General features: G+C 43.1%; 3 protein-coding genes across 3 annotated transcripts in view; all 3 read right to left on the bottom strand.

Annotated features, from left to right (window-relative positions):
- Positions 1-882: 882 nt before the first annotated feature.
- Positions 883-6,451, bottom strand: mief2 (mitochondrial elongation factor 2). Its single transcript, XM_028409253.1, has 8 exons — positions 6,284-6,451; positions 4,055-4,216; positions 3,668-3,833; positions 3,439-3,536; positions 2,917-3,093; positions 2,610-2,773; positions 2,343-2,495; positions 883-2,034 (listed from the first exon to the last, which is right to left on the bottom strand). The coding sequence occupies exons 2-8, from the start codon at positions 4,190-4,192 to the stop codon at positions 1,527-1,529; spliced, it is 1,404 nt and encodes a 467-aa protein (XP_028265054.1). The 5' UTR covers positions 4,193-4,216; positions 6,284-6,451; the 3' UTR covers positions 883-1,526.
- Positions 6,452-8,387: 1,936 nt separating this feature from the next.
- Positions 8,388-11,018, bottom strand: alkbh5 (alkB homolog 5, RNA demethylase). Its single transcript, XM_028409266.1, has 4 exons — positions 9,667-11,018; positions 9,510-9,590; positions 9,299-9,421; positions 8,388-9,086 (listed from the first exon to the last, which is right to left on the bottom strand). Exons 1-4 carry the CDS (start codon positions 10,377-10,379, stop codon positions 8,927-8,929), a joined length of 1,077 nt encoding a protein of 358 aa, XP_028265067.1. The 5' UTR covers positions 10,380-11,018; the 3' UTR covers positions 8,388-8,926.
- Positions 11,019-11,613: 595 nt separating this feature from the next.
- Positions 11,614-17,802, bottom strand: part of myo15ab (myosin XVAb) — a 33,460-nt gene continuing 27,271 nt past the window's right edge. The window contains exons 60-75 of the mRNA XM_028432189.1: positions 16,967-17,172; positions 16,757-16,875; positions 16,457-16,526; positions 16,298-16,370; positions 15,924-15,997; positions 15,727-15,809; positions 15,494-15,624; positions 15,304-15,398; positions 14,322-14,399; positions 14,130-14,226; positions 13,310-13,470; positions 13,083-13,216; positions 12,401-12,534; positions 12,150-12,283; positions 11,908-12,048; positions 11,614-11,817 (exon numbers count right to left, since the gene is read on the bottom strand). Coding sequence (XP_028287990.1) covers positions 11,716-11,817; positions 11,908-12,048; positions 12,150-12,283; positions 12,401-12,534; positions 13,083-13,216; positions 13,310-13,470; positions 14,130-14,226; positions 14,322-14,399; positions 15,304-15,398; positions 15,494-15,624; positions 15,727-15,809; positions 15,924-15,997; positions 16,298-16,370; positions 16,457-16,526; positions 16,757-16,875; positions 16,967-17,172 — 1,832 coding nt within the window. The 3' untranslated portion in view covers positions 11,614-11,715. The remainder of the gene's footprint in view (positions 11,818-11,907; positions 12,049-12,149; positions 12,284-12,400; positions 12,535-13,082; positions 13,217-13,309; positions 13,471-14,129; positions 14,227-14,321; positions 14,400-15,303; positions 15,399-15,493; positions 15,625-15,726; positions 15,810-15,923; positions 15,998-16,297; positions 16,371-16,456; positions 16,527-16,756; positions 16,876-16,966; positions 17,173-17,802) is intronic.

Raw genomic sequence — 17,802 nt, 5'->3', positions numbered from 1 at the left:
TATCATCACCTCTACCTTACCCTTCTCTATTTGAGCATATCAGCTTTCAGTCTCTGTCATGGACTCGTGGACCTGGATGTGTAGACCACATGTTTACAGTGCTCACCCTCAGCTTGTAAGAGTACTCCACTGATTCCATCCTGAGAGATCTGCTGACACTTTGACATTCCTTAACCCTTAATTTCATTTAAATTTCTGGACAGATGTTGCATTGTTTCCCTCTCTTTCATATATTTCTGATAAGGTGATAATTCTATATACTTTTTATAGAAATGATTCCCCTCTATCTAGTCATCTATGAGCTATGTGTGGTGTAAATGTAACTGGTCTGTAGTTTGCTGATTAGGTTAGAACTTTCTGGTATTCATTTCTTTAGCTGGTTAATAATTGTCCCTTTCACCATGTTTTATTTTACTATTAGTAGTTGCATTACTGCCATCTGCTGGATTCAGACAGCTCTTACATCCTCATTCCTGCCAAGTGTTGCCGATGCTTCCGAAGTAGGAGCCAGGCAACATGCAGTGATGGAACTATATATTCTATGTATATTTATATAAACAAACACCACTATGCTGCATAAATCAGTTTAAATTAGAGGACCTGCAGGACACAAGTTGGATGTTACAGTTGTTTCTTGTGCCATTTGATGTAACCTTCCTCTCCATGTTTCTTACACTCGCTGTGTTTTGAATTGAATTCGAAGGTCTCCTCCTCATCTCTGTGCAGTTCTGTATGTTGCTCTGTTGTTTCTGGATGACTTCACATTCACCCAGGACTTTCGTTAGTCTGCGTTGCTCCAGTCTAGTTCCATAAATCTGTGTAAAACTCATTGTGCACCAAACCTGTAGCGTCTGTGAAAACATGCATCTCTGTGAGAATCTAAACAAGTGCTTTCATTTTTATTTGGAGATTCAATGTTCAATCACATACAATCATTTCCTCATAAACCGTTCAAATAACAATAGATATGCCTACCACATTCATACTGTATTTAAAAGCAACTGCATAAAATAATTAGGAAACTTTAAAGAAACTGTAAAGGCTCCATTCACCCAAATAAGACTTGCAACAGACCCAATATACAACAAAACAAAACGGCTAAACACTTCAGAATAATGAAATCACCCTGAATACTTTAATATTGCAGCGTAGCCTGGTGCTTTTACAGCTGGTCATCATTATTGCTCTGCATGGTTAGAATATTTAAAGAGATTAGGAAGGATGATGCACAGCACACAGAGGATGCAAAGAATATCAGCCTTTACCTGTGCTCCTCTTCTGTCATCACTGACTAGTTGGGAAAAATAAACACACCAACTTAAATGCAGACTTGGCAGCATAGGCACATCAAACAGTTGGATGCTCAGCTCTTTTCCTTGGCACGTCTCTTTTCCTTTTAAGCTTGATTAACTGTCACTACATAATGCAACTGCATCCTTTTCCTTTGTATCACAGAAGGAGCTGAATGCTGCGCGTGATAAGGTTACCACTTTGACCTGTAGGTGTCTATGAGAGAGCTATGAGAGTTAAATGAGCAGTATTTCAGGCTCTGACACAGCACAGTAGAGCATGAAGCCCATCTGGTCCACCTGGTCCTCTGACAAGCTGCTCAGCAGATTGACGGCTGGTTTGAAGTAACTGTGCAGCGCACCTTGCTCGAGGTAGCCAATCAGCTCTGTGATGCACTGCTGGAATCTTACATCCAGGCTGCTCTCGGACCAGTCGCCCTCGGTGTCACTGAGGTGCATGATGAGATTGGCCAGCGGCGCGGCTTCAAGGGGTCGCAAGGCAGGGTTCAGTCTGCACACTGCCTTGAGTATTTTGAGTGTGTGTCTGCGGTTGCCGTTGTCAGCAATGTCAAGCTGAGCCAGGTGCTGAGTCTCCCAGGGGTAAAGAGAGAGGTGCCAGGCATTCACCCAGGGAGAGGTGAGCTCAATCTGGGCAGTCAGGACCACGTCCCCCTCCCTCAGCAGAGGCAACATTGTGATAAACAGAGGCTGATGGCTGCTCTCTGCTCCGTTTTCATTTTCAGGGCTACAGCATTGCAAAAGGAGAAAGTATATCAGAGCAATAAACACTTCAAATTCAACAGTGAGTTTGGTTGGTCTTGGGTTTTAAGCAAGACTGCACAATAATTATTAAGTGCTAAGAATTTTCACATTTCATTGCTTTAGATGATTCTATATGACTGACTAATAAGACACAAGTTCATCAGATCTATAGCATGTGTATTTATTAAACTAGTTAACTATAGTCAACAGAAAAAAACTCTCATAAAAGCAGTTTAAGTAGATCAGTAATAACACTATAAACAACTCATCAGTGAAGCACAGGACACCCACCTGATCTCCAGTCTCAATTCTGGCCCTCCCAGTACAGGTCTAACAAGACAGTCCATTGTGCTGCTGATTGACGGCCAGTTTATAGTTTCCATGACAGCCTTACTGAACATGTTCACGACAGCTTCTGCAGACAGATAGCCGCCCACCAAGTATCTGCAGAACACATGGAGAGTGTGGTTCCATAGTAATGTTAAACTCAATCACAATGCTCATTTATAATATATATGACAGACGATCTAAGTATCCTTTTGTTTCCTGATAAATCACCTGTCCCAGTAGCTGAGTCCTCGGGGGAAATACTCCAGATTGACCCGTCGGACCATCCAGTGCAGAGGATGTGTGAGCAGAGTCTCCTCTCCAGGGATGAGACGCCACAGAGAAGATTCCAGCTGTAGAGGCACCAGCAGACATGCATGGTCCGCACTGACTACCTAAACACACACACACAGAACATAGACCATTTCCTGTATACATGAAACTTTTACTTCAGTCAGCACCCTGTGCTGAAGTGCAGCTCAAAGCTAAGTATAAAACCTGTTTCTAATGTAACAAATGTACATTTGAGTGTGTGTACCTGCAAGTCGTCCAGTAGAGAACCTCCCAGGCTCATTTCTCCTAGCGGCATATCAGGGTGACGGCTGCGCAGAAAGCCCTGGATCTCAGTGCAAATGTCCAGAGCCAGTGACTGAGCCCTTTGGACCTCATGAAGAGCGAGGCCCGCCCTCGTGTTATAGTACTGCTGCAGACGCTCCTAAACAGTTCATATGATTTAAAAACAGGCTACTCTCTCACACACAGACTATTTTAGAAAACAAGTTATAATACTTCCATCTAGAAAACACAAAGTGCCCTCAAGTGATGTATTAATGATTGTGTGTGTTTAGGACTTGAGTGCAGTGACAGTAAGATGTCTGGACTGCTGCTACAAGGACGAAGACAAGTTCAAAGCAGGAGAACACTGAAGAGTCTATGTGGTTGTTGATGATTTATGAGGGTGAAGATGCCAACATTGGGTGTATGTGTCAGAGGAGGATTGAATTAGCAAGCCGAGGTCTAACAGAGCAGGTGCTGAGTCTTAATGCATGATGTCATCTACCTGCAAGCTGAGGACACACAGCTGGAGCCTTTTGGAACTGGTCTCAGGTTTAGGCGTCACCTCCAGAGAGATCATCTGAGGTTGCTGGCAAAGATCAGCTGATTGAGAAAATAAACACATACAAACAATATTTATGGGTTGAAATAATAAGCAGAACGAGTACATTAGGATTTAGATGTGTTTGTGTTTTCTGTTTGACCGCTGTCAGTTTCTGCATTGTTGCAGATACCTTTTTGTTGTTTGGTTGCCTTGGCAACCTGCTTCAGCACCACACCTTCTATCTCCTTTTTGATCAATTTTGGGGAAGCAGAGACCAAACTCAGCTCCTCCCAGCTCTCAGCCATCTTCTGCTCCACCTTTTCCTCATCTGCTGCGCGGCCAGCACGCTCTATCAGCTGAACAAAAGACTTCATCAGCAACAAATCCTAACAACAAAAAACTTGTTTTCCATGTCTTAGCTTTAACAATATATAATATATATAACAAATAGTAACAGAAGTTTTTTTCCTCTGGGTCCAGTTTTGGTAGGGGTTCAGTTTAAGCCAAAAAAACTTTTCATAACCCAGTGCCAGGAAAGACGTACTGATGTGGTTCTAACAACCGCACAAACACTCACCCGTTTCACTGCCAGTGTGGCGATGCCCAACAAAGCTGCTCCTCCAACTCCCAGAACCAGCCGGGCATTGGAAAGAAGGAAGTTAATCACCATGGTGACGCCATCTTCTCCTCTCCTCCGACTGCTGTGGAAGTACATGGCTTCCTTTTTTTTGCTGTTAGCCTTAGGAAAAGAATACATTTTACAGAGGAGTGAATAACAGAAGACACAACTGTCAGTCAGAGAAATAATGACCTGCATTTGTAGACTTATTCCTTTTTCTCTAGAAATGAGGAGGTGCAACTGAACTATAACCTGAATATCAACCACCAGGCTACGTATTGCTGCAGATTTCATCCAATTATTTAAAGATAGGAGCACAGAACCTGCCCAGTGTGTAGAGGTACACTGTTGCACTTTTCCTTTCCTCTTACTCTGTGGTTGTACTTTCTATTTGCCCCAGCAAAGAGCCACTTTCATGATTTAAATGAATGTTTTTGTTTCTCTAAACTATACTTATTAAGGAGGTTCAGTTCATTAATGGGTAAAAAGTACCTATAATTCAAGAGTCTGGTGACAGCTTCAGTTTTGGGAAGCAAATATGTCTGCCGTGGTCTCTCTCTGCCTTAAACATGGGGTCAGATTTAACAAACACAAGCAATCTTGGTAGCTGATGGTTGGCTTGTTGTTGTTTTCTTGCTGCCTCTATGTCAGAAGATGAACGGTCTGTGAGGAGGCCTTTGTCACAGCCCACCAGGTGTAATTAATAACTATAATGACTGTTCTGTTCCACAGGTGTCTCATGAAGCCATCGTTTATATCATTAATGACATCTGTGATCGTTCTACTGTGACACAACAACAGCCTCTTAGTAAATTGCCTCCATCATTATAAGGAGTACAGTTCAGCACTGTAGGAGGAATACGTTTCCCAAAACTATAATGTTCAGTAGTGTTTCCATTGATGGGACATACGTAGCTGTGATACACTTTAGAGTGTACCACTAATGTGTACCTGTGCACTCAGCATTTCATGTTCAGGCACCTGAATTAAAAAAAAAACAAATAAAACAAAACAAAAAAAGAAACATCATAGACTCTTTCAGCTGTGTCCTCGCTCCCTGCTAGACACCACGTCCCACAGACTGAGGGCAAGGTCTATTTATGGACCCAATACATGCCTGAGTCACACCAGCCAGGTCAAATATGCAGCAGCCTTACTTGTTGGGTTACAGCAGCTACAGTACTGAGGTGACACAGAGCACACTTTTCAAATCGGTTTAATGGCATGTCAGCCACAACAGGCCAAAGGAAGGACATTGATAATGTTTATACCATTTGAATATTACAATTCTACCAGACTGTAACTGTACATGAGACAACAAGAGGAACAAAGAATCAAATGCTCCATGTGAAAGCTCACTGACAAAATGCCACACTGTCACACAGCAGATAAGACACAATGACATCAGTCATCTGAAGGAATCATTTAATCTGATTACATGCCATCTTCCTGGCTCATGTTCATGTTCAATCTAAAAGACAGGCCTTTTAGATAGGGCGCCTCAATCCATTACACAGCTACACGTTGTTCGGTTGCTATGGAAAGTGAATACTTCTCGTCTCAGTGATGCAGAATGAATTTGGGCCTTGTGGTTTTGTAGGATGGATACAAAGCTGCCTGCTCTGCTCAGTATCATTTGGCTAAAGCTGCTGTTCCTTATCCAATAGACCCTTCACAGGAGAACTGTAAATTGTTGAATCCCCTCAGCTGTACAGGATTTTCTTATTCAACAGCTGCACCGGGCGTTATGCCTGCAAATCACTTAAAGTGTTTTGCCTTGGCACATGTTTTGTTTTGTAAAATGACTTGACTGACATTTTAATGACTAATTCACTACTTTTAAAAGACAGATATCTAAAACAAAGAGGGTATAACAATGTTTGTGACGCATTAACAATAGATAAAATCTGTTACACAACACACATGCTTTATTTACAACTACTATGGTAACCCAGCCCCTTTAGCTGCTCTCTCTTGTTTTGTTGAAGGTTTTGGTCTATGAATGAAGCACAAGTTAAATTAATAGGAACGTTACACAACTGATCTTCTAACTAACCAACAAAAACAATGGGCCGACAACAACTCTAGCAGCTAACGTCAGTAGAAGCTAGCCAGCTGGTTAGCTACAGCTGGTTAGCTACAGTGACAGCTAACTTAGCGCTTTAACGCCCTGTAAAATACACTTACCACTCACTGCTGTGATAGCTGTAACTACTTGACCCCAGACCATTGGCGATTGTAAAATATGTCGTCCGATACCAGTTCAACAACAACAAAGCTCGTTATCTGTGGCTAACTGCCATAAATAAAATTAATCCTGCTAAGTGAACAGCTGTAGATTTCTTCTTCGCTCTTTTTATTTGTAGTCAGTATTTCTCAAACGTGCCGTATCGCCCTCTGGTGGGGCTCCGGAATAACAGCAAGTACAGCGATAGCTTATTATTTTTATAATAGCTCACTTATAACTATTGTGCAGCGACAGCTCTCATTCAATCTTAACACTTTGTGTTCCAAAAATGTACTTATGTGTGACTCCACTGTCATGGCCACCAGACAAATATATAGATGTAAATATAGGCCTACCACACAAATATACACCGTGCACTGTAATTTGTAACCTTCAACCCTGTTTTTGTGTCAGGAAAATATCATTAGCTGGTCTGTCTCTATTCAGCCATCTCAATGTGGAACAAGATTCATGAGCTGCTTTGTACGGACTATTTATGGTTAAATAGGCATATGAGCACCTTTTCAGGTATTTTCTTGTTGTGTGTGTGTGTGGCAAGACACTTTTAGTACGTTGCATCCCAGTATCCTTCATTAAGTCATCTGGTTTCAGATTATGTACGCAGTTTCTCCACTGTGGGACAAATAACGGTTTTTCTTAATCTTAATATATGGCCCAGATTTGGTTTTATACAAACAGTAGCCTCACTAAAACCAAATGTATTTTTTTGTTTCCAAACTTTTAAATTTAATTAAAACATTAAGAAATTTAAATAAGTTTGTAATGTTTTCATTAAGTATAAACTGTTAATTTTACAAGCTACATAGATACATTTGACTCCAGAAAAAAAACGTTTTTTTTTGGTAGAAAGATGTATTATATATGAATAATCAACAGCTTGGGTTAAGAAATATTTGGGGACCTACTTTTTTGTAGGATTAGATTCTCCTGTTGTCATCATTAAGGTGATTTAAATGCAGCGAGTGCTGGTCATTTACAGGTTAATTTGGCAGTGTAGCCTCCTGTTTAAACAGCTTGATAAGAATAATAAGCACTTCAGACTTCAGTAAACCTCTGTACTTACAGTTCAGCTCTCTGCAAACACATCCATTTTTTTAGTGCAAGTGGTCAGAGTTCCCAGGCTAGTTAACCCTACTCAAGACTCAGTAATGATTTATGAACTGTGTCGAGGCAAGTCCTACTTTATTTCCATTAGCCAGCGTTTCTCTGTAAAAACAAACGTCTGCTTAAAACCATGAAACCACCTCATGTGCGGCCCCACACACAATCAGATGATTTTTGCTAACATGAGCGTAGCAGCGCCTCAGGAAGCCATGAACACCACTTATCCTGTTTTTAGAAAGTCATTTCTTCTCTGTACTCAGGTTATTTTTGTTCATGTGTAACTCCAGACTAACCTGGCAGCCAACTAATGAGTACCTCTGCCAAACATGGCCGACTAGAAGCAAACATCAAATGTATGTGTTTACACGGCAAACAGCAAGGACAAGGACATCTGGAAACCAAGTTTCTTTTCAGCCCTGTACAGACTGGAGCAAAACACAACACACAATAGAGGAGGTTTTGCTCAAATTAAGGTTTGACTGACCCAAATTTCAATAAGGGAGATTTAACAAGAAGGGCAACATCATGTCTTCTGCCTCTACTCTGGGTAAAGCAGGTTTAATGTGAAACAGGAGTGCAAAACGAGACCTGGGTTTTTCATCACTCCGTAAAGTATCAGTTTAGTCGATGTACAATATCAAGAGCTGTGTTTGCATGACACATACAGCTCCTTTCCACCAGTGCAGAGCAGGTTCAGCTTCTAATACCTAGCCAGCACAGGCTATAGAGCTACATCATCACTGTATGACTCACTGTCTTCTATTTCACATCCATATTTACTTCTTCACAACAATCCTATCACCAGCTTCTGGCGTTAAGAGTCGAAGATGTTTTTAAACCCCTTTCTTTGGCTGTCAAAATGCAAAACGCAGGTTAGGGATTGAACCAAATCTCAGACTGCCTCGGTGGAATGGGGTGAGAGTCAGACGACTGCACATCTGCCGTGTAAACTGTAATAGGAATCTGGATTAGACAAAGAAAAAACATGGCACAGTACAAGGTATGAATCAGAAATGTAGGTGTGGAAAAAAATAAAGGTTCATTCTCCATAAAAGCCCCCAATCAAAGACTTTACAAATGTATTATACATTATAACAAGTTAGATTACAGCTCAGGTTTCCTTTTGTACAAGTCCATACAGCTTCCTTTTAGCCCTCGAGCTCTGTACATGGTTACAAAAAATACATGCCATTCTGAAGTATCTATGAACATAGAGACAAAGAATTCTGTAAGGTAATTAAACAACAAAGCCTATGTGTAGTAAGTAATTTGAGGATCTGCAATATGCAGTAGAGACACCAGCTGGTCTGCCAGAAACATATATTCAAACTGATTCAGACTCAAATCAAAATGCAGACTCGGCTGTGCTCCGTGTGCCAGACTCCAAGTGGATCAATGAAATGAAGACTGATCAATAAATGTTACAATATTGAAATACATAAAAGAACAGAGATGTCTATATGTGTACGTGTATATGCTCAGTGGCGTCTCATTTTGACTTTGCGCCCGGAACTCTCACGGTGTTTGTCGTGTTCTTGACCGTGCCTCCGATAGTTCTCTGAACTGATGCTGTGACGACGGTGATGGGACAGCGATGGATGTCTGTTCTCCTCTTTATCCATCTCCAGAACTCTCGGCCTGTGGGAGACAGGTTGGATCATGCATCACATGCCTGATTGTGCCCTACTTGTTAAAAGCTATATCCATTCTACCAACATGCAATGGAGCTGTTCATCCATCTGTACACACAGCCACATGTTGCACAATATCACTTGTTTTCAAGGTGGGCATGACTGATCTTGATTGATTTTAATTAACGAATACCTCTTTGTGTAGGTGTGAGCTTATACCTGTGAGCAGCATCGGGGTCTGCTTTGCGATGAGAGCGTTTGGCTTTCAGAAAAGTGGGTCTCTCTGCAGGGGAGGACTGTAAAGGGCTGTCAGAGTCTAGCCGGGGAGCGTCAGGTCTGGTCCTGGCAGGAAGCAGAAGCACAAGCAGAAACACTGGAGTCACAGGGATTCTGAGATCAGTACTTTATAAATTCTAACACGACGACTCACTTTCTGAGAATGATGACTGCACGCCGCTCCTTGATGTCTTGGGGCCGGATGCAGTGGGTAATTTCATCAGCAGCATAACCACTAAGAAAGAAAAGGCTTTTAGTGACAATACCTCCAGACCTGAGCAGCTACATGACGGCAACACTACTACATGTACCTGAGCACTGTGACACTCCCTCTCCTCACAGGCAGGATGAAGACAGGCTCAGACACCCGGATCGGTTTGAACTGGAAGCGGCAGCCGAAGCAGAGCGCGCTGTCACTGAAGAAAGACACTGAGACGATGGGCCGTGCGAAGATATGCAAAGGATCTACATGTGACACGATGCAGCCACCTGGCTGATAATCATTGATGACTGCACTGTTTACAAAATCCTCAGGGATCACTCCCTGGGACACCAGGGGATTGATCACCAGCTCGTGCACCCAGCTCGGGATCTCATCCACTTCTCCTTTGCGGTACAGACGCTCCTGGCCCGGTCCACGCTTCTCCAGCTGTGCTCCGTACGTGTAACCCTCCCCGAAGAAATACTTGTTGCGGAGAGGTGCCCTATCCACGGTGTGTTGACGGTAAAGTCCAGCCTCTCCATGGGCAACCACCTCGTCTATCTTCTCCTCGATGCGGGCGCACTCCTCCGGTGTAAAGATACTCTTTTGCAGGATGCTGCTCCTCACCCGGCAGGCCTCCTGCTCCCGGAGCTCCGCGCTGTCATCACTGTGCTCGTAATCATCATCGTCCGATTCTCGATACTTTCGCTTTCGGGTTTTCCCGCTGCCGTTACTCGTCTCGTATTTATTTTTGTGGTCATCTCTGTGTGGAGTCATGGATTTCAGCTTCTCCCTCAGGTCAGAGTATCCGCTGGCTGCCATGTCAGCCAAAACAATATGACCGGTGTGCTGCTACGTGGAGCTCCTAGCTAACAGCTAGCATGTATCAGCGCTGCATTTCAGCACTGATTTAACGGGAGTCTGGCTAGAATGTGACGGGTTAGACGGATGAATATCACTTATCATACAGTCACCCTCCCCGTCACGGTGGTGCACAGCCCACAAAAGCAGCTAACATTGGCTAAGTTGCTCCGCCGCCCCGTCTCTGCATAGAAGCAGCGGTCTGCTGTGACACGGGGCCGGTCTGTGGATGATAATACAGGACGCTTTCAAACAAACAGCCGTAATAAAACGCCGCGCTGACAGGGCACTACGCTCTGCCAGTGGACAGGCCAAATGTGCTATATGAGCTGCACAGCTAGCTAGTTAGCTCAACTAGCCTGGCTTGGTCTGTCCGTCTCCGCCTGGAAATACCCGCAAACCACACAGCAACATTTCACATGTCACCGCCAAATTCCAAACCTGGACGCTCCGGAAACGTTCCCACTCAGTGTTCAACCCCAAGAGTTCGACTGACACAGTGTTATTTAAGCAAAAAACAGCACGCCACCGTTAGTTTATACCTCCATACCCCGTCTCCAAGAGAAGGGCTGAAAATAAACTCATGTAACCTGCCAGGGATGTGCGCATGCGCAGTTGATTTGTCGGTTCGGGGAGGTACTACATCCATTTGTGGAGGCCTGAGGACACACCAGTCCACTGCTGCTAATTCTGTCCCACTAACCTTTATTTACCTCCACCAAGCCCACACGCCTCTTCCAAGGGTCTGTGCTGATCCTTGTTGTAGTTACTGAGATTTATTTCACTTCAAGTACACAGCACGATCAACCACTCATCCAAACGTATTCTCTCAACGCTCTCCATTTTATTCTGGTAAAATGATCTTTATAAAATAATGCATTAACATTAGTTCAACATAATTCTTTACACCAACTCCATGTTTTACAGTCAATTGTAAAAAATAAAAAACACATTATAAAATGTAGTAATGACAAGAGCCCTCTCACTGTTCAATAACAACTCCTGTTCATAAAATATCTGCAAAGTGAAATGTATGAAAACTATACTACAAAGTGCAATTATCAATGTCACCCTGAAAAAAACGCATTGATCAATATCCGGACGCACTGTTTCCTGGCTGCACTTTGCTCAGTTGTTGCAGGACAATAATCATAGAACGTGTTTATGTGAGACGTGTGCACTACATACAGCAAACACCTGAGAAGAGGTAGGTTATTTATGAATGATTCACCAGCTGTGTGCTGTGTGTGTGTGTGTGATAATATAAAAGTTTGTGCAAAGAGTGAATAACGATGTGCTACAACATGGTGATTTCGCTGGGTGGCAGAGTGAGCCTTTTTTCTCGCACAGACATCATGTTTTCTACCTGCATGGCGATGACTCGACACAGCTCCAGGCCCTGTGGACCAACAGAAGCAGCATCAGCATCATCAGAGGAGCTGAAACAGAACCTCACCAACAATGTGTCTGTGTCACCGTGCTGTCGTACCTGCTCAAGCTGCAGCTGAACGAGCCGCTGTGTGTTCATGTCCCCCAAGGTAAGGTCTACATATGGGTAACTGGTTCCAGCAGTAGGTCTCTGTGTGCGGCTGGAATGCACCTCCACCAGGGGGACCACCGCCATCGTCTCCTAAAACAAGTAGACCAAACTTTATAACACAGCGACGCTCTGTCCTGTCACAGTGAGCTGAGTCACACAGCGAGCGTCAGTGTGTCTGCGTGGTTCCTTACGTGTGTATTTTTGTGTAGAAAGTGGAGACCATGCTGATTGACAGCAACAATACAGGGAGCGTAGAAGGTGGTGGAGCTGCTGCTGTGGATGTAGAAGAACGAGGAGCCAAACATAGGGAACGCACTAACCAGCCCTGTGTGCAACAAGACAGAGCAACCTCAGACATCCAGGTTTGTTGTTTTATATACAAACAGTTAAACATCGTACGCAGTTCAACTGCACCTCCCCTAATTATGAGCAGTGATATTACCCAGAAACTGGGCTCTGGCCTGGTGTGGGTTCAGGGTCTGTACTTGCTGCATGTGCTGCGTCACCATGGTAACCCACTGCTGGGGAGGCTGCTTTTTGAAGAGAGGTGCGGCGATGTACTCGGATAATTCGTGTCTGGAGGAGAGAGAAACACAATCTCAGATAAACAGCGGGCTGCTTCACTCCGTGACTTCCAACATTCCTCCCAGTGATTTTACACAAGTCAGTGAGCTGTGCTGCGTGTGGGAGGAAAGAGACGGCGATAACCGCGGCGAGAGCGAGAAATCATCAAGAGTTTACACAGTTGAGAAAGTAAAAAAATAACAGCCAACTGGTGACTGCACGTTAGACTGGGCCTGTATTTACAGAAGTGCTGCAACAGGAATCCAAACTTTAGAAAAATATACAATAATATTTCATAATGTTTTTTGTTTTCAGTATTGAATGTAGTACATAATTATTTATTATGATTTTTCTAATCTACTTTTAGTGTTTGTTCATTATTTTAGGGATAACAAATTGAAATTAGCTGTTAGCTTACTTGAAATTAATGTAAATACAAAATAAAAACAGGAAGAGTTTACATCCCTGTAAACATTATGATGTCACGGTTTAGGTCGATATTTGATCTATTGAAAATAAAATATTATTTAATCAGTGCTAGACAAAATGTGCATTCTTACATGCTTGGGATGAAGATGATGTCTTTGGCTCTGTGCTGCAGAGCTGCCAGTTTGGAGATCTGGTGGAAGAGTTGGTCGCTGATTTTTCCGTGTGGAAGAACATTCAGCAGACCTTTACGATAGTCTGGAAGGATCTGAATGTTCACACAGACAGAGTTGTTCATTCATTTACATTCCTATCAGTAAATATAGTGTGTGTGCAGTAAATAAAACACCACCTGACGTACCTGGTTGTAGTGCATGGCGACACAGAGCTCATTCTCAAACTTGAGCGGCTGAGTCCAGACGACACGTCTGAACCAGAAGCTGTAGTTGGTGTCGACTACCTCAGCCTCTGTTGCCACATCCAGGATGTACTCGTGCTTGTTCAGAGGACGCACATTCTGACCTAAACACACCCAACCACAGACATGTAATGTTTTTCATTCCACAAATTTGCTCTATGAGAGACTTCCTATTCTAATACTAACCACTAAACTACTGAAATATCACGCTGCATGACCTGCATGAGCTTCGGAATAGCACACGAGGGGAGCAGCTGCCAGCTCTTATCACGTGGAGATATTTAACCCCTTCAGCATTCACCACCTTTTTTACTGACAGCCAAGCATTTTTTCAATGGACTCTAACAGTGAAAACAACATAGTAAATCAATGTGCACCTACAGACAGCAGAAAAGGAACAATGTTTGTGTATATGCGTCTGTTGTAGTGTTGGTATCTTATACTGCTTTTCAACTTAGATCCATAGAAAGACAAAAAAAAAGGAAAGACAACAATAAAAGCTGGATGTCACATTAGCGTCTTGGTGGATAATACTGTATCGTTGGCAGACAGTTTTGCGGCCCGTGTATCGGAAATGAAAAGTTGACAGTGAGCCGTCTTCCATTGTTTTGCCATGAACATGAATGACTTTCTCCCACAGCCAGAAACCAGAGAGCGGGCTGACACGTGATCTGTGAGTGGATCTGCTTCACTGACGGGACGAGGAGACTTCGTGCACTAATAATGTTTGTGTGCCTGTCTGTGTTAATGTCTTTGAGCACACCTCTGTTGGTCACTAAAAACACAGCGTATTCCTCCATGGCCTCCAGTCTGTGTAAACCCATTTCATAACACAGCTCCTCAATCGCCTCCAGGGCAACCTGAAAAAAACAACAACACAACAGTATCAACACACACACGCTCATCCGCATGCACACCAGAGATGGTGAACTGCCAGCAGTAGGTGAAGACTTACAGAGCATGTTTTGACTTTAACGTGCCGTTCAATGCCTCCGGGAAAGAGCAACAGTTGGCGTTTAGAGCTACGCCCCGCCTGAGGGAACGAAACAGCCTCATATTAACATACTGTGCATTCACTGGATATTTTAATCAATGTACACATGATGAAGTCATTTTGTGTAATTTTGAGGTATTTCTGTGCTGTTTCTATGATGTTATTAAGTACTCAACACAAATATTTAAAGAATAATGACATTCAGTGTGTTTGTCTCATTACACTCCCTTGTCTCTGCATTCAGCCCCATGTCCCTTGTTTTCTGCATAAATCTTTAAACATGACTTGTGGGTCTACAGTTGCTTGTTTTAATTACTTGCTAAAACAGCTGGGCGCTGCACTTTTCCCCAAATATTGCTGAAACAGGAGTAAAGTGTGAATTTTTTGGGGAGCTATTTTCAGACTGAAGTCCCGAGGAATGTGTCACCCACTGCAACACTGATGTTTTTGTACTAGATTTTGGACCATAATGAAGCTCAGGCGCAGACAGAAAAGCTATATCAGGCTTTGGATACGCAGACAGCCAGTCCTATGCTTCAAAGGAGCAGTAATTCAAATAGACACATTCATTTTCTGCTTATTTCAATAATTACACTTCAAACTGTGAGGAGTGTTTCTCTTTGTTCAATGTATAAAAATGAGGAATTATGAAAAGAAAGTGTGTGCTTTCAAAGTGCATGCCAGCATGTGTGCAACCTCTTTGACACAGAGATTGTGCTTCAACCCTCAGAACCTCAAAATCCACGTTTTAAATGCATGTTTTCTTTGTTAAAGTGCCAAAATGACAGCATTCATTATAAAAAGAAAATGTAGGAATTTTCAAAGACCGAAATTAGACTTTGAACATTCCCATGGACTTGAATGCACCATTCAAGTCTTCACTGTCTGTATAATAAATAATCATCTCTGGTGCCGCAGCACTTAAATCAACGGAGGTACTGACCATCATAGCCTTCAGCTCCATGCTGTTGGGTGAAACAATGCGACCACCATACTGGAACGTCTTCTTCAGATTCTGCTCGGACGCTTTAGCTATGCCTAACACGTTGACAAAAAAAAAAAAAACGATTACACAGTGTTGGCTTTGATAATGCGCTGGAACAGATTTAAGCTTTGTGTTAATGTGTTTTCACCCTGATACTGTGCCCCCGCACTGCGAGAGGCCTGCTGCAAGTACTTCAGCAGGAAGGGCTTGAGGACTTCAGAGCAGCGATGGAAAGCAGTCAGGATGTACAGCAGCCTCCAGCCCCGCTGGCAACTATCGCTTCAGAGCACAAGAGTGCAGAGAAACGCTCAGGATCACAGGCTCACCGACAAAACAGGCTTGCATGTTCGCAAAACGTTAATGTGCAGCCAGCAGACTTACGGTTTGGAGCTGGTGTTAGCAGTAAGCTGTTTGAGGAGCTGGCAGTAAGCCTCATCCCTCATCAAGGTGAACTCTCCTATGAGCTGAGGACACACACACACACACACACATATATATATGTTTAAACATAAACACATATAGATAGCAAATTCTAAAGAGAATATTGCCGCTCCAGGAAAGATTATGTGCATGTTTACCTTGAGAAAAGTGCTGACAACTTCCTGTTCTGACTGTCCCTTTGGCGGAGCATCACCCATGAAACGCATGATGGCTGCACAAAATCCACAACAGTTCTTCACTTTTACAACACATCAATAACACAAGTTATAGCTAATAACACAAATACTGTATTTGAGTATTTACTCTCTTCATTATGTGTATGCTTTGCATTTTGTCCAGCTAAGAAACAAAATCAAGTAAAACGAGAAAGAGGGATCCCACCACCAGGATTGACACACATGCCATAGATGCCACAAGATACCGAGCATCTCTTTTTAACATGGAATGAATCAGGCTGGAGTGTAATAAGACAATGTAACTAGAGGAGAGATGAGAGAAGGTAAGGACTTACACAGGAAGAGATCACCTGCCACTCTGTTCATGGCTGGGTCTGTGAACTCTATCAGAGAACCTGTCAGAGGAGTCTGCAAAAAAGCAATGAGAAAAACGTGATATGAACAACTCAGCACACTATAGCAGAGTTGTGGGAACATGAGAGCAAGAAAATCACCTTGGAAAACTTGATCATTTCTGTGGGCTCCCTGGAGTCTCTGTCCTTGTTTTTGACTTTCAGGGAATCTCTGAGAAAAAGAATGAGTCACAGTGCACTGCATTTAGACCGAAGAATGTGTTCAGACGATGTGACATAAAAGTAGCAACAGTACACTTAAATGTTGTACAATAAGGAACGGTTATTGTTCTGTCTCGCACTGTTCAAACAAACCTACAACTGAAATGATAGACTGATCATTTCTTTGTTAGTGGGCAAGTTGTTTGAGTATTTTTCAGTGTGTCTGTGTCCTGGTCTCACCCCTTCCCACTGGGTGCCTGTCTGAAGTACTTCTTGGCAAACTCCAACATGTCATATTTACTGTCCTGCAGAGCCCTCTCATCCAGATCTCCATCACCAAAGCCATCAAGGGAAACTTTCTTAAAGGCAAAGATTGACAGTGAAAAACAATCTGACTTCAGTTTGACAGGAAAAGACAAAAACAATCCATATGTAAGTGTGTTTGTGAACCTCAATCGTTTGATCTATCTCATGTGCAGCCATGGTGGACGCCACGGCAACAGCAACAGCTGATGACACAGCGAACTGTCCTGCTCCACCTCGAGGCTCCGACTTGCGGTCCAGTGGCAGTGTAAGGAAGTCCGGAGGAGCAACGGGATGGACGCACTCAGCCGGAAATGCACCAGAGCGTCCAAACACGGCACCAAACTTCCAACCTGACGCACAGCAGAGGACATAAAACATGGACATGCTTTCTGTAGCCTGTGTTTATAAGGCCAGCTTCCTGGTCAAAGAAAGAGCCAATACATCACAATATATTACAAATATGCTATCAGGGAGCAATGAAAAATGTCATCTGTCTCATCCAGTGGCTCTTTGACATTACATCTGTGATCCTATTTCATCGTTTATATCCTCAAGAAACAAGATGAATCAATATGTTTCAGATTGCACTGCCATCTTCCTGGAAAATAGTGTTCTGATACAATATTGTATTTAAAGAGTGCCCTGGGCACTGTCGACATCACTGCACCCATTTTACTTTGGCTTTAAAATGCAGCCATACCTCCAGGATACACAGACTCAGTCGAGGTTAGTACATTTTTTCAAAGCTGTCACTTATATTTGGGCATCAGCCACAATGCTAACAACTGGGTGTCACATGCATAAATGATGGTTTTGATTTAAAATAAAAGCCCTGCGATGGACTGGTGACCTGTCCAGGGTGTACCCTGCCTCTCACCTATAGTTAGCTAGGATAGGCTCCAGCCCCCCATAACCCTGCACAGCAGGATGAAGCGGGTTACTAGATAATGGATGGATGGATGGATTTTATAAACACTCAC

The sequence above is a fragment of the Parambassis ranga genome, chromosome 1 (genome assembly GCF_900634625.1).
Source record: "Parambassis ranga chromosome 1, fParRan2.1, whole genome shotgun sequence".
Taxonomy (NCBI): Eukaryota; Metazoa; Chordata; class Actinopteri; family Ambassidae; genus Parambassis; species Parambassis ranga.
The sequence above is the reverse complement of the archived record's forward strand: the minus strand, read 5'-3'. Positions and strand labels throughout refer to the sequence as shown.